Source organism: Oncorhynchus masou, chromosome 19 (genome assembly GCF_036934945.1).
Source record: "Oncorhynchus masou masou isolate Uvic2021 chromosome 19, UVic_Omas_1.1, whole genome shotgun sequence".
In the NCBI taxonomy this organism is placed as follows: Eukaryota; Metazoa; Chordata; class Actinopteri; order Salmoniformes; family Salmonidae; genus Oncorhynchus; species Oncorhynchus masou.
This window is the reverse complement of record NC_088230.1, coordinates 26,043,900-26,071,509: the sequence shown is the minus strand read 5'-3', so window position 1 is coordinate 26,071,509 and position 27,610 is coordinate 26,043,900. Positions and strand designations below refer to the sequence as shown.

The window sequence follows — 27,610 nt, the reverse complement described above, 5'->3', positions numbered from 1 at the left end:
CTGCTAGTAAAACAGGATTTTCCCTCCTCAGAAATCTAACTCACAAACCACAAAAATTTGCTTTGTGGATTTTTCCGTTTGGAAAAACAACCGGACAGTGTTTACGAGGAAAAGCAAATATAGGCCTAGAGGGGAAAATGTTAGGTAATATGAATTATTCATAGCAGGAGTGAAATCACTGGGATGTGTGTTGTGTCGATTTTGTTAGGGGTGATTATTCTAAATGGGGTTTACATACACAACATTTATGAATTGTAATCCTATAAGGATAGTATTTTTGTAATTCTATGGTTGCCTGATAACACAACAAATATATTAATGTTAGGCTACTCCCTAGACTGGACTCTCCGCTACTGATGAACACAGCACCTCTACTATAACGCTGCAGAACCACTCGGCCACATCAGTGTGTGCACTCACTCACTCACTCACTCACTCACTCACTCACTCACTCACTCACTCACTCACTCACTCACTCACTCACTCACTCACTCACGTATGCACACACACATGCTCACTCACACACGTATGCACACACACACGCGTATGCACACACACACACGCGTATGCACACACACACACGTATGCACACACACACACACACACACACACACACACACACACACACACACACACACACACACACACACACACACACACACACACACACACACACACACACACACACACACACACACACACACACACACACACACACACACACACACCTCGCCGGAGACAGAAAGAGAGAGAGAGAGCGAGAGAAAGAGAGAGAGAGGGAGCAGTGCCCCAAACCAGAAGTGAGGCAGGGCCAGGTTACTACTAACTGCCACCCACTGGTCTCGTTTATCCACTATCCACCCCTCCCTTTCTTTTACCCATACACAACCAGGTAAATATGAAAGTGGTCTGGGCTTAAATGAGGCTGGTCAGCTGGGCCAGCACCATCCAGGGCTGCTGATAAACAGACTTCCCAGAGCTGCTGCTGGGGGAAGTGCTGAGCGTTCCCTGGATCTAATTCCAGCTTGTAAATCTGTAATTTACTATTTATATTTTGACAACTTTTACTATTACTTCACTACATTCCTGAAGAAAATAAAGTACTTTTTACTCCATACATTTTTGCTGACACCCAAAAGTACTTGTTACATTTTTAATGCTTAGCAGAACAGGAAAATTGTCCAATTCACACACGTATCAAGAGAACATCCCTGGCCATCCCTACTGCCTCTGATCTGGTGGACTCACTAAACACAAATGTTGGACTGTGCCTCTGGCTATCCGTAAAAAAAAAAAACATTTAAAAAAATGGTGCCATCTGTTTTTCTTAACATAAGGAATTTGAATAGATTTTTACTTTTGATACTTAAGTATATTTAAAACTTTTACAAAAGTAGTATTTTACTGGGTGACTTTCCCTTTTAATTGAGTCAATTTCTATGAAAGTATCTTTACTTTCACTCAAGTATGACGATTGGGTAGGTTTGAGGAAAAAAAGGGCAAGAGGGAAAGATGGTTGCACTTGCAACCTAAAAAGCCACACTTGAAAGGGAGAACAAAAAGCAAAGGTGGTGGATATAAAGCACATTTCCTGGTCATTACTGGATAGTCGTTGACATACTGTATGAAGCGCTTCAGAACATTAGCAACACTTATTGTAGGAGTTAACACAAAGGGACAATTTAATCAAGGTAATAGGACTGGTGCTAATAGGACATTATGCTAATATGGGATTGTGGACCGGGTGTATCAGGCCTGCTGTGTTTCTATGGACTGGTGACGAGGCGGTACAATTACAGAGCAGGACATTATAGCAAGAGAGCATCACAGAATTCTGTTTTAAGGAAGTCTGCCCAACATCCTTTCATAAACAGACAGTGTGGAATACTATTGTCCCCCTTCTTTCTCCCTCTATCTCTCTCTCGCTCTCTCTGACATCCCTCTCTGTCTTCCTCCAGTCTCTCTCTCCCACACTGAGCTCTCTCTGAGAGGCCTCCCTCTGTCCGCTCCACTCTGTAGTAGAGACGGCTAATTCATGCAAATGTACATCAGTGAATTCCTGAATGTCATGTATCCTAATGAGGACATTGCATAGCCTGACAATGGAGTGCTTCCCCGGACGGCACGCTACCAAGCCAGAAGAGAGATAGTCCATCTCCTCTGGAGAGACTACAAGCTAGACATTTTAATATCAGATCTGCTGAGTAACCTGACATTAACCTCTGTATTGAAAGGCGCATGACGAGGAGCCTCGATGCTGATGAGTCACAGCACAGCGCTAATGGATGGAAGTACTGCATGGAGGGTTGGCTGCCATCGTCATTTATCCTCGTAGGAGAGAAAAGAAAGGTGGAGGAGGAAGCACAGGGACAATGAGTCGCTGCATTACAGCCAAGCGTTCAACTTAAAGCCATTAAACGCAATTAAGATAATAAATAAACGAGTGAAATAGAAGTAACTTACAGTAAATTTTACAGCTAATGCATGTATGAATGGCAAAGGAACAAAAAAAATTTTCCACAGTAAGACACCAGTAAACACTGTGACACATGAGACGTTTTCTGCGAGTAAACTTCCCCTGACGGTGTGGAGTAAACTTCCCCTGACGGTGTGGAGTAAACCTCCCCTGACGGTGTGGAGTAAACTTCCCCTGACGGTGTGGAGTAAACCTCCCCTGACGGTGTGGAGTAAACCTCCCCTGACGGTGTGGAGTATACCTCCCCTGACGGTGTGGAGTAAACCTCCCCTGAAGGTGTGGAGTATACCTCCCCTGACGGTGTGGAGTATACCTCCCCTGACGGTGTGGAGTAAACCTCCCCTGACGGTGTGGAGTATACCTCCCCTGACGGTGTGGAGTAAACCTCCCGTGACGGTGTGGAGTATACCTCCCCTGACGGTGTGGAGTATACCTCCCCTGACGGTGTGGAGTATACCTCCCCTGACGGTGTGGATTATACCTCCCCTGACGGTGTGGAGTAAACCTCCCCTGACGGTGTGGAGTATACCTCCCCTGACGGTGTGGAGTAAACCTCCCCTGACGGTGTGGAGTAAACCTCTCCTGACGGTGTGGAGTATACCTCCCCTGACGGTGTGGATTATACCTCCCCTGACGGTGTGGATTATACCTCCCCTGACGGTGTGGAGTAAACCTCCCCTGGCGGTGTGGAGTAAACCTCCCCTGACGGTGTGGAGTAAACCTCCCCGGACGGTGTGGAGTAAACCTCCCCTGACGGTGTGGAGTAAACCTCCCCTGACGGTGTGGAGTAAACCTCCCCTGACGGTGGGGAGTAAACCTCCACTGACGGTGTGGAGTATACCTCCCCTGACGGTGTGGAGTATACCTCCCCTGACGGTGTGGAGTAAACCTCCCCTGACGGTGTGGAGTATACCTCCCCTGACGGTGTGGAGTAAACCTCCCCTGACGGTGTGGAGTATACCTCCCCTGACGGTGTGGAGTAAACCTCCCCTGATGGTGTGGAGTATACCTCCCCTGACGGTGTGGAGTAAACCTCCCCTGACGGTGTGGAGTAAACCTCCCCTGACGGTGTGGAGTAAACCTCCCCTGATGGTGTGGAGTAAACCTCCCCTGACGGTGTGGAGTAAACCTCCCCTGACGGTGTGGAGTATACCTCCCCGGACGGTGTGGAGTAAACCTCCCCTGACGGTGTGGAGTAAACCTCCCCTGACGGTGTGGAGTATACCTCCCCTGACGGTGTGGAGTATACCTCCCCTGACGGTGTGGAGTATACCTCCCGTGACGGTGTGGAGTATACCTCCCCTGACGGTGTGGAGTAAACCTCCCCTGACGGTGGGGAGTAAACCTCCCCTGACGGTGTTGAGTATACCTCCCCTGACGGTGTGGAGTATACCTCCCCTGACGGTGTGGAGTATACCTCCCCTGACGGTGTGGAGTATACCTCCCCTGACGGTGTGGAGTAAACCTCCCCTGACGGTGTGGAGTATACCTCCCCTGACGGTGTGGAGTAAACCTCCCCTGACGGTGTGGAGTAAACCTCCCCTGACGGTGTGGAGTATACCTCCCCTGACGGTGTGGAGTATACCTCCCCTGACGGTGTGGAGTAAACCTCCCCTGACGGTGTGGAGTAAACCTCCCCTGATGGCGTGGAATAAACCTCCCCTGACGGTGGGGAGTAAACCTCCCCTGACGGTGTGGAGTAAACCTCCCCTGACGGTGTGGAGTAAACCTCCCCTGATGGTGTGGAGTAAACCTCCCCTGACGGTGTGGAGTAAACCTCCCCTGACGGTGTGGAGTAAACCTCCCCTGACGGTGTGGAGTAAACTTCCCCTGACGGTGTGGAGTAAACCTCCCCTGACGGTGTGGAGTAAACTTTCCCTGACGGTGGGGAGTAAACCTCCCCTGACGGTGTGGAGTAAACCTCCCCTGACGGTGGGGAGTAAACCTCCCCTGACGGTGTGGAGTATACCTCCCCTGACAGTGGGGAGTAAACCTCCAATGACGGTGTGGAGTATACCTCCCCTGACGGTGTGGAGTATACCTCCCCTGACGGTGTGGAGTAAACCTCCCCTGGCGGTGTGGAGTAAACCTCCCCTGACGGTGTGGAGTAAACCTCCCCGGACGGTGTGGAGTAAACCTCCCCTGACGGTGTGGAGTAAACCTCCCCTGACGGTGTGGAGTAAACCTCCCCTGACGGTGGGGAGTAAACCTCCACTGACGGTGTGGAGTATACCTCCCCTGACGGTGTGGAGTATACCTCCCCTGACGGTGTGGAGTAAACCTCCCCTGACGGTGTGGAGTATACCTCCCCTGACGGTGTGGAGTAAACCTCCCCTGACGGTGTGGAGTATACCTCCCCTGACGGTGTGGAGTAAACCTCCCTGATGGTGTGGAGTATACCTCCCCTGACGGTGTGGAGTAAACCTCCCCTGACGGTGTGGAGTAAACCTCCCTGACGGTGTGGAGTAAACCTCCCCTGATGGTGTGGAGTAAACCTCCCCTGACGGTGTGGAGTAAACCTCCCCTGACGGTGTGGAGTATACCTCCCCGGACGGTGTGGAGTAAACCTCCCCTGACGGTGTGGAGTAAACCTCCCTGACGGTGTGGAGTATACCTCCCTGACGGTGTGGAGTATACCTCCCCTGACGGTGTGGAGTATACCTCCCGTGACGGTGTGGAGTATACCTCCCCTGACGGTGTGGAGTATACCTCCCCTGACGGTGTGGAGTATACCTCCCGTGACGGTGTGGAGTATACCTCCCTGACGGTGTGGAGTAAACCTCCCCTGACGGTGGGGAGTAAACCTCCCCCTGACGGTGTTGAGTATACCTCCCTGACGGTGTGGAGTATACCTCCCCTGACGGTGTGGAGTATACCTCCCTGACGGTGTGGAGTATACCTCCCCTGACGGTGTGGAGTAAACCTCCCCTGACGGTGTGGAGTATACCTCCCCTGACGGTGTGGAGTAAACCTCCCTGACGGTGTGGAGTAAACCTCCCCTGACGGTGTGGAGTAAACCTCCCCTGACGGTGTGGAGTATACCTCCCCTGACGGTGTGGAGTAAACCTCCCCTGACGGTGTGGAGTAAACCTCCCCTGATGGCGTGGAATAAACCTCCCCTGACGGTGGGGAGTAAACCTCCCCTGACGGTGTGGAGTAAACCTCCCTGACGGTGTGGAGTAAACCTCCCTGATGGTGTGGAGTAAACCTCCCCTGACGGTGTGGAGTAAACCTCCCTGACGGTGTGGAGTAAACCTCCCTGACGGTGTGGAGTAAACTTCCCCTGACGGTGTGGAGTAAACCTCCCCTGACGGTGTGGAGTAAACTTTCCCTGACGGTGGGGAGTAAACCTCCCCTGACGGTGTGGAGTAAACCTCCCCTGACGGTGGGGAGTAAACCTCCCCTGACGGTGTGGAGTATACCTCCCCTGACAGTGGGGAGTAAACCTCCAATGACGGTGTGGAGTATACCTCCCCTGACGGTGTGGAGTATACCTCCCCTGACGGTGTGGAGGATACCTCCCCTGACGGTGTGGAGTAAACCTCCCCTGACGGTGTGGAGTAAACCTCCCCTGACGGTGTGGAGTAAACCTCCCCTGACGGTGTGGAGTAAACCTCCCCTGACGGTGTGGAGTATACCTCCCCTGACGGTGTGGAGTAAACCTCCCCTGACGGTGTGGAGTAAACCTCCCCTGATGGCGTGGAATAAACCTCCCCTGGCGGTGGGGAGTAAACCTCCCCTGATGGTGTGGAGTAAACCTCCCTGACGGTGTGGAGTAAACCTCCCCTGATGGTGTGGAGTAAACTTCCCCTGACGGTGTGGAGTAAACCTCCCCTGACGGTGTGGAGTAAACCTCCCTGACGGTGTGGAGTAAACTTCCCTGACGGTGTGGAGTAAACCTCCCCTGACGGTGTGGAGTAAACTTTCCCTGACGGTGGGGAGTAAACCTCCCCTGACGGTGTGGAGTAAACCTCCCTGACGGTGTGGAGTAAACTTCCCTGACGGTGTGGAGTAAACTTCCCCTGACGGTGTGGAGTAAACCTCCCCTGACGGTGTGGAGTAAACCTCTCATGACGGTGTGGAGTAAACCTCCCCTGACGGTGTGGAGTAAACCTCCCCTGACGGTGTGGAGTATACCTCCCCTGATGGTGTGGAGTAAACTTCCCCTGACGGTGTGGAGTAAACCTCTCCTGACGGTGTGGAGTATACCTCCCTGACGGTGTGGAGTAAACCTCTCCTGATGGTGGGGAGTAAACCTCCCCTGATGGTGTGGAGTAAACCTCCCTGACGGTGTGGAGTAAACCTCCCCTGACGGTGTGGAGTAAACATCCCCTGACGGTGTGGAGTAAACCTCTCCTGACGGTGTGGAGTAAACCTCCCCTGACGGTGTGGAGTATACCTCCCCTGACGGTGTGGAGTAAACATCCCCTGACAGTGTGGAATAAACCTCCCCTGACGGTGTGGAGTAAACCTCCCCTGACAGTGTGGAATAAACCTCCCCTGATGGTGTGGAGTAAACCTCCCCTGATGGTGTGGAGTAAACCTCCCATGACGGTGTGGAGTAAACCTCCCTGACGGTGTTGAGTATACCTCCCTGACGGTGTGGAGTAAACCTCCCCTGACGGTGTGGAGTAAACTTCCCTGACGGTGTGGAATAAACCTCCCCTGACGGTGTGGAGTATACCTCCCTGATGGTGTGAGGTATACCTCCCTGATGGTGTGGAATAAACCTCCCTGACGGTGTGGAGTATACCTCCCCTGACGGTGTGGAGTAAACCTCTCCTGACTGTGTGGAGTAAACTTCCCCTGACAGTGTGGAATAAACCTCCCCTGACGGTGTGGAGTAAACCTCCCCTGACGGTGTGGAGTAAACCTCCCCTGACGGTGTGGAGTATACCTCCCCTGACGGTGTGGAGTAAACCTCCCCTGACGGTGTGGAGTAAACCTCCCCTGATGGCGTGGAATAAACCTCCCCTGACGGTGGGGAGTAAACCTCCCCTGATGGTGTGGAGTAAACCTCCCCTGACGGTGTGGAGTAAACCTCCCCTGATGGTGTGGAGTAAACTTCCCCTGACGGTGTGGAGTAAACCTCCCCTGACGGTGTGGAGTAAACCTCCCCTGACGGTGTGGAGTAAACTTCCCCTGACGGTGTGGAGTAAACCTCCCCTGACGGTGTGGAGTAAACTTTCCCTGACGGTGGGGAGTAAACCTCCCCTGACGGTGTGGAGTAAACCTCCCCTGACGGTGTGGAGTAAACTTCCCCTGACGGTGTGGAGTAAACTTCCCCTGACGGTGTGGAGTAAACCTCCCCTGACGGTGTGGAGTAAACCTCTCATGACGGTGTGGAGTAAACCTCCCCTGACGGTGTGGAGTAAACCTCCCCTGACGGTGTGGAGTATACCTCCCCTGATGGTGTGGAGTAAACTTCCCCTGACGGTGTGGAGTAAACCTCTCCTGACGGTGTGGAGTATACCTCCCCTGACGGTGTGGAGTAAACCTCTCCTGATGGTGGGGAGTAAACCTCCCCTGACGGTGTGGAGTAAACCTCCCCTGACGGTGTGGAGTAAACCTCCCCTGACGGTGTGGAGTAAACTTCCCCTGACGGTGTGGAGTAAACCTCTCCTGACGGTGTGGAGTAAACCTCCCCTGACGGTGTGGAGTATACCTCCCCTGACGGTGTGGAGTAAACTTCCCCTGACAGTGTGGAATAAACCTCCCCTGACGGTGTGGAGTAAACCTCCCCTGACAGTGTGGAATAAACCTCCCCTGATGGTGTGGAGTAAACCTCCCCTGATGGTGTGGAGTAAACCTCCCATGACGGTGTGGAGTAAACCTCCCCTGACGGTGTTGAGTATACCTCCCCTGACGGTGTGGAGTAAACCTCCCCTGACGGTGTGGAGTAAACTTCCCCTGACGGTGTGGAATAAACCTCCCCTGACGGTGTGGAGTATACCTCCCCTGATGGTGTGGAGTATACCTCCCCTGATGGTGTGGAATAAACCTCCCCTGACGGTGTGGAGTATACCTCCCCTGACGGTGTGGAGTAAACCTCTCCTGACGGTGTGGAGTAAACTTCCCCTGACAGTGTGGAATAAACCTCCCCTGACGGTGTGGAGTAAACTTCCCCTGACGGTGTGGAATAAACCTCCCCTGACGGTGTGGAGTAAACCTCCCCTGACAGTGTGGAATAACCCTCTCCTGACGGTGTGGTGTATACCTCCCCTGACGGTGTGGAGTATACCTCCCCTGACGGTGTGGAGTATACCTCCCCTGACGGTGGGGAGTAAACCTCCCCTGACAGTGTGGAATAAACCTCCCCTGACGGTGTGGAGTAAACCTCCCCTGACGGTGTGAAGTAAATCTCCCCTGACGGTGTGGAGTAAACCTCCCCTGATGGTGGGGAGTAAACCTCCCCTGACGGTGTGGAATAAACCTCCCCTGACGGTGTGGAGTAAACCTCCCCTGACGGTGTGGAGTAAACCTCCCCTGACGGTGTGGAGTAAACCTCCCCTGACGGTATGAAGTAAATCTCCCCTGACGGTGTGGAGTAAACCTCCCCTGACGGTGTGGAGTATACCTCCCCTGATGGTGTGGAGTATACCTCCCCTGATGATGTGGAATAAACCTCCCCTGACGGTGTGGAGTATACCTCCCCTGACGGTGTGGAGTAAACCTCTCCTGACGGTGTGGAGTAAACTTCCCCTGACAGTGTGGAATAAACCTCCCCTGACGGTGTGGAGTAAACTTCCCCTGACGGTGTGGAATAAACCTCCCCTGACGGTGTGGAGTAAACCTCCCCTGACAGTGTGGAATAAACCTCTCCTGACGGTGTGGTGTATACCTCCCCTGACGGTGTGGAGTATACCTCCCCTGACGGTGTGGAGTATACCTCCCCTGACGGTGTGGAGTATACCTCCCCTGACGGTGGGGAGTAAACCTCCCCTGACAGTGTGGAATAAACCTCCCCTGACGGTGTGGAGTAAACCTCCCCTGACGGTGTGAAGTAAACCTCCCCTGACGGTGTGGAGTAAACCTCCCCTGACAGTGTGGAGTAAACCTCCCCTGATGGTGGGGAGTAAACCTCCCCTGACGGTGTGGAGTAAATCAGATACTGTACTTCCTAATCCTCTGGTATTTCATTAGTTTACTGTACATGACGAGACACTGGGGAGGACATGACCTTGCCACTTTACTACGAGTATGCTCAGCTCTGACTACACGCTGTCCCTGTCTTTATTCTTCAGGGTGCTCTATGGTATCCTGCTGTGTTTCTATACAAACTGGCAGAACATTACTGCCATCCACTTGTTGATACACCCTGCACCTGAGATGAGACATTGAAAATACAGGACAGCCAGTGGTTAATTGTTTGGGTCTCGAGGGTTATATCCAGCTACTATAAGCACACAGACAACATTCTGTAGGCTCTCACTGGGTCTCCCTGGCTGTCTGGCTGGTTGACTCAGAGAGAGAGTGATACATGTACATCCTCCTGTCTCAGCCTCCAGTATTTATGCTGCATTAGTTTCTGTGTCGGGGGGCTAGGGTCAGTTTGTTATATCTGGAGTACTTCTCCTGTCCTATTTGGTGTCCTGTGTGAATTTAAGTGTGCTCTCTTTAATTATCTCTTTCTCTCTTTCTTTCTCTCTCTCGGAGGACCTGAGCCCTAGGACCATGCCTCAGGACTACCTGACATGATGACTCCTTGCTGTCCCCAGTCCACCTGGCCGTGCTGCTGCTCCAGTTTAAACTGTTCTGCCTTATTATTATTGGACCATGCTGGTCATTTATGAACATTTGAACATCTTGGCCATGTTCTGTTATAATCTCCACCCGGCACAGCCAGAAGAGGACTGGTCACCCCACATAGCCTGGTTCCTCTCTAGGTTTCTTCCTAGGTTTTGGTCTTTCTAGGGAGTTTTTCCTAGCCACCGTGCTTCTACACCTGCATTGCTTGATGTTTGGGGTTTCAGGCTGGGTTTCTGCACTTTGAGATATCAGCTGATGTACGAAGGACTATATAAATACATTTGATTTGATTTGATGTACATGCGCTGGTTCTCAGAGTAGCCTGCTCAAACGGCAGACAAAGAGCCTGTATCCTTACTGTCAGATTAACGCTGAGCACTGTGCCCTTGTGTTGACGGAGAGAAGACCCCCATGCATTAGCGACAGCAGTCACACCAGGTGGTATCGCTAGCTCACTTGCTCTTCTATCCTCTTTCTCTCTCTCCTCTCTTATCCCTTCTTCTCGCACCCTGCCCCCAACTTCGGTGGGGGGAAGACAGTTGAAGATATGCGCCTGCCTCCCGCCATCTGTCTAATGAGCTGTAAATGTGTGATAGTCTCCTGGTTGGGCTCTCTGTTTGTGTCAAGCCCTGCTGTTGCTGTTCTGCTTCCACCTTGCCCTGAGTCCTTCAGATTAGTTAGCCTGGCTTCTGCATGCCCCGACCTGATCAAGTGTCTGTGGAGATGGAGGTGGGTGGGGGGGGATTACATTTCCCTGTGTTACCAGCATCCACTCATGAGGCAGCCACTCTCTCTTTGTGCATCCTTAATGGCACCCTATTCCCTCGAGCCCTGGTCAAAAGCAGTGGACTATATAGTGGATAGGTTGCCATTCCCGGACGCATCCTGAGTTAACCAGAGGTCAAATATGGCTACCGGTCAAGCAAGGGACCTCCTTCCTCCTCCCTCCCTTCCTCCTCCCTCCTATGGTCTGGATCTGGGATTAAGTGTTTGTTTCCTCCCTCTTCTTGGTTTAAGGCCCATGGCAGTCAAAAATATGATTTTCATAGTTTCAAACCACTCTGCCAATAACAGCTTGTTTTCAGATTTCCACTCCCCACCCAGACCAGTCCTAGACAGTCCTAGCAAAATTCTTACTGGAGAAATTGCTCTTTGCAAAGAAGCTATTTTTGATTTTGTTTTTACCATTATATTTTAAAACAATCACAGTAAGGTACTTAATTGGGTAACACTTTATTTGGATAGTCCATCTGTAGATGCTCTACCATAGCTCCAACCCTAACCTTTATCCTAAACCTAAACCTAACCCTTACCCAAACCCTTATCCTAAACCTAAACTTAACCCTTACCCAAACCCTTATCCTAAACCTAAACTTAACCCTTACCCAAACCCTTATCCTAAACCTAAACCTAACCCTTACCCAAACCCTTATCCTAAACCTAACCCGAACCCAGGGAATAGAGGATAGCATCATAGCCTCCGTGATTGTCTTCGTTTCACATTTCATCTGCAGTGTCTTTTTTCCCCCTCTCTCCCGGTCTTTCCTTGGTAATCATCGAGGCCCCCTTGATTAGTTGCCCCTTGTTGCACATACAGTACCAAAAGTTTCAGAGGTTTGGACACACCAACTCATTCAAGGGCTTTTCTTTATTTGTACTATGTTATACATTGTAGAATAATAGTGAAGATATCAAAACTATGAAATAACACATGGAATCATGTAGTAACCAAAAAAAGTGATAAACAAATCAAAATATATTTTACATTTTAGATTCTTCAAAGTAGCCTTGATGACAGCATTGCACACGCTTGGCATTCTCTCAACCAGCTTCATGAGATAGTCAGCTGGAATGCATTTCAATTAACAGGTTTGCCTTGTTAAAAGTTAATTTGTGGATATTCCTTTGCTTGTTAATGCATTTGATGTAATGCGTTTGAGCCAATCAGTTGTGTTGTGACAAGGTAGGGGTGGTATACAGAAGATAGCCCTATTTGGTATATACCAAGTGCATATTATGGCAAGAACAGCTCAAATAAGCAAAGAGAAACGACAGTCCATCATTGCTTTAAGACATGAAGGTCAGTCAATCCGGAACATTTCAAGAACTTTTAAAGTTTCTTCAAGTGCAGTCGCAAAAACCATCAACAGCTATAATGAAACTGGCTCTCATGAGGACCGCCACAGGAAAGGAAGACCCGGGGTTATCTCTGCTGCAGAGGATAAGTTCATTCGAGTTACCAGCCTCAGATTTCAGCCCAAATAAATGCTTCACAGACTTCAAGTAACAGACACATCTCAACATCAACTGTTCGGGGGAGACTGCGTGAATCAGGCCTTCATGGTCAAATTGCTGCAAAGAAACAACTACTAAAAGAAACCAATGAGAAGAAGAGACTTGATTGGGCCAAGAAACACAAGCAATGGACATCAGAATGGTGGAAATCTGAGATTTTTGGTTCCAACCGCTGTGTCTTTGTGAGACACAGAGTAGGTGAAAGGATGATCTCTGCATGTGTGGTTCTCACCATGAAGCACGGATGAGGAGGTGTGATGGTCTGGGGGTGCTTTGCTGGTGACACTGTCTGTGATTTATTTAGAATTCAAGGCACACTTAACCAGAATGGCTACCAAAGCATTCTGCAGCGATACGCTATCCCATCTGGTTTGCGCTTAGTGGGACTATCATTTGTTTTTCAACAGGACAATGACCCAACACACCTCCAGGCTGTGTAAGGGCTATTTGACCAAGAAGGAGAGTGATGGAGTGCGGCATCAGATGTCCTGGCCTCCACAATGACCCGACCTCAACCAAATTGAGATGGTTTGGGATGAGTTGGACCACAGAGTGAAGGAAAAGCAGCCAACAAGTGCTCAGCATATGTGGGAACTCCTTCAAGACGGTTGGAAAAGCATTCCTTATGAAGCTGGTTGAAAGAATGCCAAGAGTGTGTAAAACTGGTGACAGAGGTCATTAAATCTTGAGAGATGATATCAATTAAATTACCTTCCCTTCATTATGTTTAAGACAGGACAGAGAAATAGTGGTGGTGTCCCAAATGGCACCCTATTACCTATATAGTGCACTACTTTGACCAGGGGTTGGGCCCGGTTCAGGTAACAGAGCCCAAAAACAGGAAAATAACAACATGTTTCATGGAACCGGGAATAAAAGTCATTCATAGTATTTTGGAACAGAACTGTTATTTTTTTAGCATTCTTTTTCTAGTTCCACAAAAAAAAAAATGTGACAAAACGCCTATGCAAAGCCCTCACTCTGTCACTCAGAAATGTATTCCAGTGTCTGCCTGCAAGCTGAAAATATTTGCCAGTGTGTATGCGTGTTTAGGCTACCTTTCCCTCTGAAGCATATGCTACTGTACTGACATTACCATAGGCTACTGTACTGACATTACCATAGGCTACTGTCCTGACATTACCATAGGCTACTGTCCTGACATTACCATAGGCTACTGTCCTGACATTACCATAGGCTACTGTACTGACATTCCCATAGGCTACTGTCCTGACATTACCATAGGCTACTGTACTGACATTCCCATAGGCTACTTTCCTGACATTACCATAGGCTACTGTACTGACATTCCCATAGGCTACTTTCCTGACATTACCATAGGCAACTGTATTGACATTACCATAGGCTACTGTACTGACATTATCATAGGCTACTGTCCTGACATTACCATAGGCTACTGTCCTGACATTACCATAGGCTACTGTACTGACATTCCCATAGGCTACTTTCCGGACATTACCATAGGCAACTGTATTGACATGACCATAGGCTACTGTACTGACATTATCATAGGCTACTGTCCTGACATTACCATAGGCTACTGTCCTGACATTACCATAGGCTACTGTCCTGACATTACCATAGGCTACTGTCCTGACATTCACATAGGCTACTGTACTGACATTACCATAGGCTACCGTCTTGACATTCCCATAGGCAACTGTATTGACATTACCATAGGCTACTGTACTGACATTATCATAGGCTACTGTCCTGACATTACCATAGGCTACTGTCCTGACATTACCATAGGCTACTGTACTGACATTCCCATAGGCTACCGTCTTGACATTCCCATAGGCAACTGTACCGACATTACCATAGGCTACTGTCCTGACATTACCATAGGCTACCGTCTTGACATTCCCATAGGCTACCGTCTTGACATTCCCATATGCTACTGTACTGACATTACCATAGGCAACTGTATTGACATAACCATAGGCTACCGTCTTGACATTACCATAGGCTACCGTCTTGACATTCCCATATGCAACTGTACTGACATTACCATAGGCTACCGTCCAGACATTACCATAGGCAACTGTATTGACATTACCATAGGCTACCGTCTTGACATTCCCATAGCCAACTGCATTGACATTACCATAGGCTACTGTCCTGACATTCACATAGGCTATTGTACTGACATTACCATAGGCTACCGTCTTGACATTCCCATAGGCAACTGTATTGACATTACCATAGGCTACCATCCTGACATTACCATAGGCTACTGTCCTGACATTACCATAGGCTACCATCCTGACATTCACATAGGCTACTGTACTGACATTACCATCTGCTACCGTCTTGACATTCCCATAGGCAACTGTACTGACATTACCATAGGCTACCATCCTGACATTACCATAGGCTACTGTCCTGACATTACCATAGGCTACCGTCTTGACATTCCCATAGGCAACTGTACTGACACTACCATAGGCTACCATCCTGACATTACCATAGGCTACCATCTTGACATTACCATAGGCTACCGTTCTGACATTAGCCTAGGCTACTGTCCTGACATTACCATAGGGGCGGCAGGGTAGCCTAGTGGTTAGAGCGTTGGACTAGTAACTTACTCTACTTCCGGCGCCGACAGAGATGGCCGCCTCGCTTCGCGTTCCTAGGAAACTATGCAGTTTTTTGTTTTTTTACGTGTTATTTCTTACATTAGTACCCCAGGTCATCTTAGGTTTCATTACATACAGTCGAGAAGAACTACTGTATATAAGATCAGCGTCAACTCACCATCAGTACGACCAAGAATATGTTTTTCGCGACGCGGATCCTGTGTTCTGCCTTACAAACAGGACAACGGAATGGATCGCATGCAGCGACCCAAAAAAACGACTCCGAAAAAGAGGGAAACGAGGCGGTCTTCTGGTCAGACTCCGGAGACGGGCACACCGTGCACCACTCCCTAGCATTCTTCTTGCCAATGTCCAGTCTCTTGACAACAAGGTTGATGAAATCCGAGCAAGGGTAGCATTCCAGAGGGACATCAGAGACTGTAACGTTCTGTGCTCGGAAACATGGAAACATGGCTCACGGAAACATGGCTCACTGGAGAGACGCTAGCCGATGCGGTGCAGCCAACGGGTTTCTCCACGCATCGCACCGACAGAAACAAACACCTTTCTGAAGAGGGGTGGTGGCGTATGCCTTATGGCTAACGAGGCGTGGTGCGATGAAAGAAACATACAGGAACTCAAATCTTTCTGTTCACCTGATTTAGAATTCCTCACAATCAAATGTAGACCGCATTATCTACCAAGAGAATTCTCTTCGATTATAATCACAGCCGTATATATCCCCCCCAAGCAGACACATCGATGGCTCTGAACGAACTTTATTTAACTCTTTGCAAACTGGAAACCATTTATCCAGAGGCTGCATTCATTGTTGCTGGGGATTTTAACAAGGCTAATCTGACAACAAGACTCCCTTAATTTTATCAGCATATCGATTGCGCAACCAGGGGTGGAAAAACCTTGGATCACTGTTACTCTAACTTCCGCGACGCATATAAGGCCCTGCCCCGCCCCCCTTTCGGAAAAGCTGACCACGACTCCATTTTGCTGATACCTGCCTACAGACAAAAACTAAAACAAGAAGCTCCCACGCTGAGGTCTGTCCAACGCTGGTCCGACCAAGCTGACTCCACACTCCAAGACTGCTTCCATCACGTGGACTGGGACATGTTTCGTATTGCGTCAGATAACAACATTGACGAATACGCTGATTCGGTGTGCGAGTTCATTAGAACGTGCGTTGAAGATGTCGTTCCCATAGCAACGATTAAAACATTCCCTAACCAGTAACCGTGGATTGATGGCAGCATTCGTGTGAAACTGAAAGCGCGAACCACTGCTTTTAATCAGGGCAAGGTGTCTGGTAACATGACTGAATACAAACAGTGCAGCTATTCCCTCCGTAAGGCTATCAAACAAGCTAAGCGTCAGTACAGTGACAAAGTAGAATCTCAATTCAACGGCTCAGACACAAGAGACATGTGGCAGGGTCTACAGTCAATCACGGACTACAGGAAGAAATCCAGCCCAGTCACGGACCAGGATGTCTTGCTCCCAGGCAGACTAAATAACTTTTTTGCCCGCTTTGAGGACAATACAGTGCCACTGACACGGCCTGCAACGGAAACATGCGGTCTCTCCTTCACTGCAGCCGAGGTGAGTAAAACATTTAAACGTGTTAACCCTCGCAAGGCTGCAGGCCCAGACGGCATCCCCAGCCGCGCCCTCAGAGCATACGCAGACCAGCTGGCTGGTGTGTTTACGGACAAATTCAATCAATCCCTATACCAGTCTGCTGTTCCCACATGCTTCAAGAGGGCCACCATTGTTCCTGTTCCCAAGAAAGCTAAGGTAACTGAGCTAAATGACTACCGCCCCGTATCACTCACTTCCGTCATCATGAAGTGCTTTGAGAGACTAGTCAAGGACCATATCACCTCCACCCTACCTGACACCCTAGACCCACTCCAATTTGCTTACCGCCCAAATAGGTCCACAGACGATGCAATCTCAACCACACTGCATACTGCCCTAACCCATCTGGACAAGAGGAATACCTATGTGAGAATGCTGTTCATCGACTACAGCTTGGCATTCAACACCATAGTATCCTCCAAGCTCGTCATTAAGCTCGAGAACCTGGGTCTCGACCCCGCCCTGTGCAACTGGGTACTGGACTTCCTGATGGGCCGCCCCCAGGTGGTGAGGGTAGGTAACAAAGCGGCGCAGGTCCTAATCCAGGCACTTGTCATCTCCCGTCTGGATTACTGCAACTCGCTGTTGGCTGGGCTCCCTGCCTGTGCCATTAAACCCCTACAACTCATCCAGAACGCCGCAGCCCGTCTGGTGTTCAACCTTCCCAAGTTCTCTCACGTCACCCCGCTCCTCCGCTCTCTCCACTGGCTTCCAGTTGAAGCTCGCATCCGCTACAAGACCATGGTGCTTGCCTACGGAGCTGTGAGGGGAACGGCACCGCAGTACCTCCAGGCTCTGATCAGGCCCTACACCCAAACAAGGGCACTGCGTTCATCCACCTCTGGATAAGAGCGTATGCTAAATGACTTAAATGTAAAATGTAAATGTAACAACATCTCCTCCCCGCTGATCCTCAACGATGGGGCCCCACAAGGGTGCGTTCTGAGCCCTCTCCTGTACTCCCTGTTCACCCACGACTGCGTGGCCACGCACGCCTCCAACTCAATCATCAAGTTTGCGGACGACACAACAGTGGTAGGCTTGATTACCAACAACGACGAGACGGCCTACAGGGAAGAGGTGAGGGCCCTCGGAGTGTGGTGTCAGGAAAATAACCTCACACTCAACGTCAACAAAACTAAGGAGATGATTGTGGACTTCAGGAAACAGCAGAGGGAACACCCCCCTATCCACATCGATGGAACAGTAGTGGAGAGAGTAGCAAGTTTTAAGTTCCTCGGCATACACATCACAGACAAACTGAATAGGTCCACTCACACAGACAGCATTGTGAAGAAGGCGCAGCAGCGCCTCTTCAACCTCAGGAGGCTGAAGAAATTCGGCTTGTCACCAAAAGCACTCACAAACTTCTACAGATGCACAATCGAGAGCATCCTGGCGGGCTGTATCACCGCCTGGTACGGCAACTGCTCCGCCCTCAACCGTAAGGCTCTCCAGAGGGTAGTGAGGTCTGCACAACGCATCACCGGGGGCAAACTACCTGCCCTCCAGGACACCTACACCACCCGATGTTACAGGAAGGCCATAAAGATCATCAAGGACATCAACCACCCGAGCCACTGCCTGTTCACCCCGCTATCATCCAGAAGGCGAGGTCAGTACAGGTGCATCAAAGCTGGGACCGAGAGACTGAAAAACAGCTTCTATCTCAAGGCCATCAGACTGTTAAACAGCCACCACTAACACACTGACACTGACTCAACTCCAGCCACTTTAATAATGGGAATTGATGGGAAATGATGTAAATATATCACTAGCCACTTTAAACAATGCTACCTTATATAATGTTACTTACCCTACATTATTCATCTCATATGCATACATATATACTGTACTCTATATCATCGACTGCATCCTTATGTAATAAATGTATCACTAGCCACTTTAACTATGCCACTTTGTTTACATACTCATCTCATATGTATATACTGTACTCGATACCATCTACTGTATCTTGCCTATGCTGCTCTGTACCATCACTCATTCATATATCCTTATGTACATATTCTTTATCCCCTTACACTGTGTATAAGACAGTAGTTTAGGAATTGTTAGTTGGATTACTTGTTGGTTATTACTGCATTGTCGGAACTAGAAGCACAAGCATTTCGCTACACTCGCATTAACATCTGCTAACCATGTGTATGTGACAAATAAAATTTAATTTGATTTGATTTGATTTGAGAAGGTTGCAAGTTCAAATCCCCGAGCTGACAAGGTACAAATGTCGTTCTGCCCCTAAACAGGCAGTTAACCCACTGTTCCTAGGCTGTCATTGAAAATAAGCATCATAGCCTAGGCTACCGTCCTGACATTACCATAGGCTAGTGTACTGATATTATCATAGGCTGATATTACAATCATGATTCAGAAGCTAGGGAGAGATTTGTAATTAGCTAGAGAAGAATGGATACATTTTTTTCTATGCTAGTTAAGGATACTATATCACATTTCACATTGGATTTATTAACTACAAAAGGTATGACGTGTTTCTAATTCTGTTGCTGTTCTGCACATAAACTTTTCATAGATAGCTAGCTGAAAGGACATTCAAAGTTCCTCCATAGAAGCCACTCCTTCTAGGTATAATTCTGTGGACCTAATTCAGATAATGCATGTCATAACAAGATGCACAGCACTTCAAGCCTCCTCCTCAACCCTCTCTCGCTCTCTCCCCACCAGCAACATTTCAGTCACATCTTGTACCATAAGCTACACTTGTCTTTCCATCATGCATGTAAACAACTAGCTCGTTTGCTCTATCCACAATGATTGGTGAAGTAATTTAATTAGTTAAATGTATAAAAACGCTGATTTCACAGGGTAAAAAAGGAACAGAAAGGAGCGATATTTTTTGGGTTTCAACTGGTTCAGAACTGTATTTTACTGGCCAGAACAGTGGAACGGAACAACAACAAAAATAGCGCTTCTGTTCAGAATGAAACGATTGGAAAAAATGTTGGTTCCAACCCTTGCTTTTGACTAGAGCCCTATGGGTCCTGATCAAAAGTAGTGCACTATAAAGGAAATAGGCCATTTGGGACACAGTTATCATCCCACCAAAGGACAGACTTATCATCATCATCATCATCATCATCATCATCATCAACCTGTCTCTTAGACGGAGCTATTTAATAACCACCTCACAACCCAGTTTATACAGTAAATCTAATATATGTCCCTACTTACTCAATATAATGTTTATTTAGGGACAAGAATGTTAAAAGTTAATATTCTGTTAACTCATACCCAAATAATGTTGTTTGTCCACACCATTCTCTAGTTGGGGAATGCCCACACCATTCTCTAGTTGGGGAATGTCCACACTATTCTCTAGTTGGGGAATGCCCACACCATTCTCTAGTTGGGGAATGCCCACACCATTCTCTAGTTGGGGAATGTCCACACCATTCTCTAGTTGGGGAATGCCCACACCATTCTCTAGTTGGGGAATGTCCACACCATTCTCTAGTTGGGGAATGTCCACACCATTCTCTAGTTGGGGAATGCCCACACCATTCTCTAGTTGGGGAATGTCCACACCATTCTATAGTTGGGGAATGCCCACACCATTCTCTAGTTGGGGAATGCCCACACCATTCTCTAGTTGGGGAATACCTACACCATTCTCTAGTTGGGGAATGTCCACACCATTCTCTAGTTGGGGAATGTCCACACCATTCTCTAGTTGGGGAATGTCCACACCATTCTCTAGTTGGGGAATGCCCACACCATTCTCTAGTTGGGGAATGTCCACACCATTCTCTAGTTGGGGAATGTCCACACCATTCTCTAGTTGGGGAATGTCCACACCATTCTCTAGTTGGGGAATGCCCACACCATTCTCTAGTTGGGGAATGCCCACACCATTCTCTAGTTGGGGAATGCCCACACCATTCTCTAGTTGGGGAATGCCCACACCATTCTCTAGTTGGGGAATGCCCACACCATTCTCTAGTTGGGGAATGCCCACACCATTCTCTAGTTGGGGAATGTCCACACCATTCTCTAGTTGGGGAATGCCCACACCATTCTCTAGTTGGGGAATGCCCACACCATTCTCGAGTTGGGGAATGGCCACACCATTCTCTAGTTGGGGAATGCCCACACCATTCTCGAGTTGGGGAATGCCCACACCATTCTCTAGTTGGGGAATGTCCACACCATTCTCTAGTTGGGGAATGCCCACACCATTCTCTAGTTGGGGAATGCCCACACCATTCTCTAGTTGGGGAATGCCCACAACATTCTCTAGTTGGGGAATGCCCACACCATTCTCTAGTTGGGGAATGCCCACACCATTCCAACACAGAAAAGCTGCTTTTTAAGATACGTAATAAAAAAAGTTGGAAGGAAAACGATTTAACTCATACTATAATGAATTATAGGTCAAATTTCATAGAAATCTGGAAACACAGGACAGTTATTTTAAAGAAACATGACACTTTCCACACCTGAAACACACAACCTCTCATGCATTATGCATAATGCAGAAAGAGTGAATGAAAGGGATCCTGCTTTGGAGTGTCACAGAGTAATCTCTCATGGACAGACTACGTAAACATAAATGGTGCCGTAGATCTGTCATGATACAACAGGATGGGTAAGATACCGAAGCAGCGTTAGTTCCGGTAAATTGTACAAATCACAATTTCGCAGGTTTAAGCGTCTTTAGAATTTCGAAAGGGGAGGGAAAATTTGGCCCATAGACTTTCCTATAACTTGCAAAGAGGGAGAATGGAGCTCTCTATTCTGGTTCCGAATCCGTGTTCTATCTCTTCTTTATACACATATGGACCCAGAACGTAATCGAGCATCTGACCAATTACTCAAGACTTTAGTTCTGGTTTAACTGAGAATAGTCACAGAGCCATTCCCAGGAATAACCCATAGTAACTCACTCAACACACAATGCTAATTTTACATAAGACAGGAACAAATGGATCTTTCAGGGGAGATTTCCACAGAGATGGAGTGATAGTGACTTATTTTCTAGCTATCGAAGTCTTTGGACAGGCATTACATTATTAATGCATGCTAGCTCCAACCTCACACAGCTCTGGACCACGCAGCTCCTTCACATGTGGTTTGTGCCCCAGTTTTGCGGGACAAGTGTGTGTATGTGATGTGTGAGTGTGTGACATCAATATGTCAGTGGAGAATTGTTATCACTATGACACATCTATGGGTGGTGAGGGTTGGGGGGTTCTGAAAGGGTGAGGCTGGAATGACAGGAGTGCTGGGAAGGGGAAGTGTTGGCTGTGTGAGGGAGATTGCGTCAGTCACAGAGTTAAGTGCTACCTGCTACAGAGAGCTGAGGAGCTGATGAGAGCTGAGAGTGGAGGGAGAGGTGATAATTGGTAATCATGGTTCTACATGGTCTCACTAGCACCGTCGCTACAGTAGCACATCTCCCTCTCTCCTCGTCAGTTATAAGACCTCACAGATGAAATTAAAACACTGTTAGGATGTCTCATATCCTCCCTGACACCATTCATCTAAACACCATTCATGGCAAAAAGAGAGTTGATATTGGACTGAGAAGTTATGAGGTGAATAGTGATAAAAACAGGCTGACGATGAAACAGTCAAAGGAACCAGATTGGAGTGAATGTCTGACTGTGTGTTTGACCAGGTGTGGTAACTAAGATGTTGTTCTTAATACTATGTGTTATACAGTAGGTGTTATAGGGGTTAAGCACCGTTGTTATACAGTAGATACATACCTCCTCAGGTAGGCTGAGGACCAAGTCATTCTCGACCTGTACCACCAGAGCCTGCAAGAAGTATTCTGAGCAGGCGGCCAGCACGGCCCGGTGGCCACGGAACTCCTTTCCCTCCACCAGGACAGTCACATCGCACAGGATATCCTGCTTCCGCTGGTCGTTCAGGCACAGGAGTATATTGGTACAATGAACCGTCGACTCATACACGTACATGGGGGCTTCAGGCTTCTCATCCACGGACATTCCGCTCACGCCCTGGAAATAGAAGCACAACGGGGTGGAAGGGGGGTGGGGGTCAGCTTTCAGATGAATGTGGCGGGCCCTGTTGGTGAGCTAGTGCATACCGTAGGGCTGACATCAGCGGGCCTCTCCTCATCTCCCACGGCCCAGCATACTTCACCAGCCCCAAACACAGTCAGCCCCATGATTGAATACATACACCATGACCAGATCAGACCGCCTCAGCTCAGCTTTACTCTCTCAAACACCCCTTATAACCAGGAAATATACACACTCTCAAACCGCAAGTACCTAACACATTCCCACTCATACACGCCCCTGCATGCAAACACACAAGCAGTAACACACATCCTTCCACATACACACACCTCCACATAGACTCATGTTCCTGTACACAGCCCACACAGAACCCCCCCCCCACACACACACATCATAACGCAAACAAAAAACAGTTTGCATACCCTATGCACACGGACACTGATACAGTAGCACAACCGAACACACACTCCCTGTCTAAAAGGTGTCATCCTTTCACAGAGACAGACAGAGAAGAAAGTCCTCAGGCTCCTAATCTAAGAAGGTCGGGAGGGACTATATGAGTGTCACTCAACACAGAATAATAAGACTCTCAAACAGGAGAAGAATGAACACCAGTCATACAAACTCGTCTCGAGCCTCCTCGCCAGCACTGGTACAAACTGTGTAAAGGAAAACAGTGTCTATACAGTTGTGTATGTTGCTTTAATCCCTCAGAAACATGATATTTGGCTTTGGTCCTTGCAGTCAAGCGCTTCCACCCACAGTCATTTAGGCTGTACTAAAGGAAGAAAAGAATAATGTATATTTAAAAGCATTTCATCTTATCAGTGCTCCACATACACACAGTGCAGGGAGAATTAAAAGGACTGGTTCTCTCTGCAAAAAAGGATCCTTCACAACAGTGTTTCCCAACCCTGGTCCTCCAGTACCCCCAACAAAACACATTCTTATTGTAACCCTAGACAAGCACACCTGATTCAACGTGTTAACTAATCATCAAGCCCTCAATGAGTTGCATGATGTGTGTTTGTCAAGGGCTACAATAAACTGTTGGGGGCACTGGAGGACCAGGGTTGGGAAACACTGCTTTACAACACTATGACAACAACACATGTTTGTACCAATGTTCTGCCTTTATTGAGTAAGTGAGTAAGTGACTCTTAAAGGTATACTACGGGATATTGGCAATGAAGCCCTTTATCTACTTCCCCTGAGTCAGATGAACTCATGGATACCATTTCCATGTGTCTGCATCCTGTAGGACAGAAGTTAGAGGTAGTTTTGCGAGCTCATGCTAACTAGTGTTAGCGCATTCTATGTTATCTACTAGCATGTGTGTTACAATAAAGTCAGAAATCACGCTAATGCTAGTTAGCAACTTCTTTCGAACTGCAGGCAGAGACATAAAAAGTTTCCACGAGTTGATCTGACTTTGGGGAAGTAGATAAGGGGCTTCATTGCCAAAATCCTGAAGTATCACTTTAAAGGTGAAACCACTGAAAAATATTGTTAATGATCATATTGCTATAGAAACCAAGTAATAAACACAGATAGAGCCTGCCGGACTTGTTTCCATCACATAATGAGTTTTCACATCCGCAGGGCTTGCTGTTCTTAGTAAATCAGAGCTGCATGACTCCATAGTTCCTTCAAAACACACATAAGAAGCTCTGTTCTGGGAACTGGCAGCACATTTCCACGAAGTCAGTGTCAGGCCAATTTTCCCCTCGGCTCAACCACTGGCGATAGATAGGAATTCAACTATGTTTCAGTTATCCTTCTGCAGATAAATCATACGGAGGCACTCTATAACTGACTCTCTTTTATGCCTGGGTTTGCTTACTTGTCAACCCCTACTTCATTCCTGGTTCTACACGTAGAACACAGATAACTTTGTGTACATGTGGTGATCAGTCACATTATAAGGAGTGACCGGCCAGGCCATGCTTTCCTTGACTGTCAGACACTGTGCCACATTTGGAGCAGTCCTGGCTCTCACTCAGAAAGCCGAATATAACATCAGTAAAATAGCTCTAACACACCGCCTCGCCTCAGTGGACTACGACACTACTGATGAGAATGGAGGATTCTCCCCCCCCGCAAACGGAAATGTCTCTGTTGAAAATGGAAACTCCTGTCTTGTAAATGGAAGTGGACTGGCCGGAAAACACACCGCAAACTATGTAGTCATCAACTACAAGAGGGAGAGAGTTCTGGCCCTTACCTCTCCAGGTTTAAAAACAAACCTAACTTGATCTCACTGCTGTTACTATACCAGCCATCATTGCAGGCCCTCATATGTTTTGCTGTGGTACGATAGGGTTGGTGAGGCCATGCAGGGGGCGGTTTGTAACCACTGTCCAGACATTTACAGTGGTTGTCTGAGTGGTCGGTCCCAATTATTGTTGAGTTTTTTTATTTCCACCATACATTTCTCAGTTGGCTTGGCAGGATAATGACCTGTCTTCCAAGAATAATGTCTCCAGATGTGGTTGCAAGGTTCATAACAATCCAAACATGCTATTTCTAACCCTGGAATGTGCGTTCGCCTTGCTTCCATTTCAGAAGTCTGTTTTGCAGCGGGGAAGGGAAAATACAGGGACGATACACACACACGCACCACAAAATAGCTGGTTATGGTCGCGTTCTGATTAGAATTGCTGAGGGATGCAAAGCTCTTTTTTTTTTCTCTTTTTTTTCAAAGTTCATTTTGTCTCTAACGCAGCTCTTTTCACTGATGCAGCTAACCTGCTTTGTGACTAACACTCCTGTACAGATCAAAAGCGCAGTAGTGTGGTGATACATTTCCGACAAACCCATCAACAGAGCTGACTCTAGGCCTAGCCACAGCTCTATTCTCCTGAAGCACCAACACTGATTAACACTAATGTGGCTGGAGAGGAGTCAGTTCTCAGCTCTTTACACATCATGGTTGTAATATTATACAGTATATAAACAAAGACATGCATACAAGCGTACGTACGCACGCACACACACACACACGCACGCACGCACGCACGCACACACACACACACACACACACACACACACACACACACACACACACACACACACACACACACACACACACACACACACACACACACACACACACACACACACACACACACACACACACACAGCTTATATGAGTTCAATGTGCTAATACAATGTGTCTATACTGTACAGTAAACAAAGGAACTACTACCATCAAAGACCCATACTGTCACCATCCACCAGCCACTGGCAATACATTCACTGCAGAGGCCTTTAGGATTGCAGTTAGCTGTCACCTGCATGCACTGTATGAATGGACTCGTGGTCTGTATGTGGACCGTCTGCACCTTGACTGTAAAAGCCTTTCCTCAGTCCATTCAACTGACTGCTGCTTAGTCACTATGTATAGTAGACCACCAGCTGAAAGGTTATAGCCTAGCCAGTAAAACCCAGTCACCTCCCCTCCCCTCTCACAGGCTCAGTGGGGTTAATGGGGTCAGTGGGGTTACTCATGCACACACGCAGACAAAACAGTGGATGGTTTCAGTCACCTACAACATGGCATTATGATGCGTTTCGGCTTAGAGGGCCCTGGAGGAGAGGGGGAGTAAGAGCATCATGATGGGCTCTGTGACGTGTCCTCTCCTCTCTCTGAGGCATGTGCAGAGAGGGGATTGACGTGAAGAGAAGGAGGAGCAGAGGGGAGAATAAGGGGCTCCTTACCAACAGCACCTGGTTTCTCTCTCTCTCTCTCTCTCTCTCTCTCTCTCTCTCTCTCTCTCTCTCTCTCTCTCTCTCTCCTCTCCCATCTCCCTCTCTCCCTCTCTCCCTCTCTCCCTCTCTCTCCCTCTCTCCCTCTCCATCTCCCTTTCTCTCCCTCTCCCTCTCCCTCTCCCTCTCCCTCTCCCTCAGTGCAGAACAAAACAAAGCCAAACGCGCCACACTGATGACAGCAGAAAGATCACATAACTCAGAAACAGGGCATCATCTACCAGGGACCAAACCCCCTTCCCACATGTACACCCGGATGCCATGACAAAGCACTCCTCTTCAGACATACACGCCTTTCTCTCTACAGCCATTTTCACAGTACAGGATGATGTGAGGTATCTTAACAGACAACACAATTGAAAATTAGAGACTGTTCTCTTGCCAGATGTCTGTAACTACTCTGAGGATGTGTATGACTTTAATTCTAACATAGTTTCTAATCAGAAAATCTGAATCACTCTCTCTCTCTATGATGGCATTTGCTGGAAGTAAACAAGCCATGTCTGCTGCTGTAATACTATTAGGTTTGTGTCCCAAATGGCACCCTATTCCCATAATAGTACACTACTTTTGACCACTTTTGATCAGGGCGCATAGGGTGCCATTTGGGACGCACACCAAGTCACCTGAGCAGTATGTATTGAATACTAGCAAGACTACGAGTAATGGGAGAGAACATTGCGTTACTGACGACAGTGTGTACCGGTAGGACAGGAGGCCTGATGCCAGATGTCTGTAACTACTCCGAGGATGAGCATGACTTTAATTGTAAATTACCAAATTAAGTAGCTAGCGATAACAAATGTGCTTGGGGAGGTAATGTCAAACAGGCAGCTAAGGCAGTCAATGTCAAATATGGCTTTAAAGGTGATAAAACTACTAATTGAAAAAATGTCTGCCTGGGGGAAATAGATAACCCCTGCCAATATACCATAAACATTGCCCATCCTATGACTGACAGACAAAAAGACGGAAAGACAAACATGTGTGGGCCCCATTGCCTGCTGTATGTTCCTATAAATGCCTACATTCATCTT

General features: G+C 48.1%; 1 protein-coding gene across 2 annotated transcripts in view; it reads right to left on the bottom strand.

The window, feature by feature from the left end:
• LOC135506063 (transcription regulator protein BACH2-like) overlaps nucleotides 1–27,610 on the bottom strand; it is a 124,650-nt gene that overhangs the window by 27,596 nt on the left and 69,444 nt on the right. For both annotated transcript variants that reach the window (XM_064925443.1, XM_064925444.1), the window contains exon 2: nucleotides 22,527–22,781. In XM_064925443.1, the coding sequence (XP_064781515.1) occupies nucleotides 22,527–22,769 (243 nt within the window). In that variant the 5' untranslated portion in view covers nucleotides 22,770–22,781. The remainder of the gene's footprint in view (nucleotides 1–22,526; nucleotides 22,782–27,610) is intronic.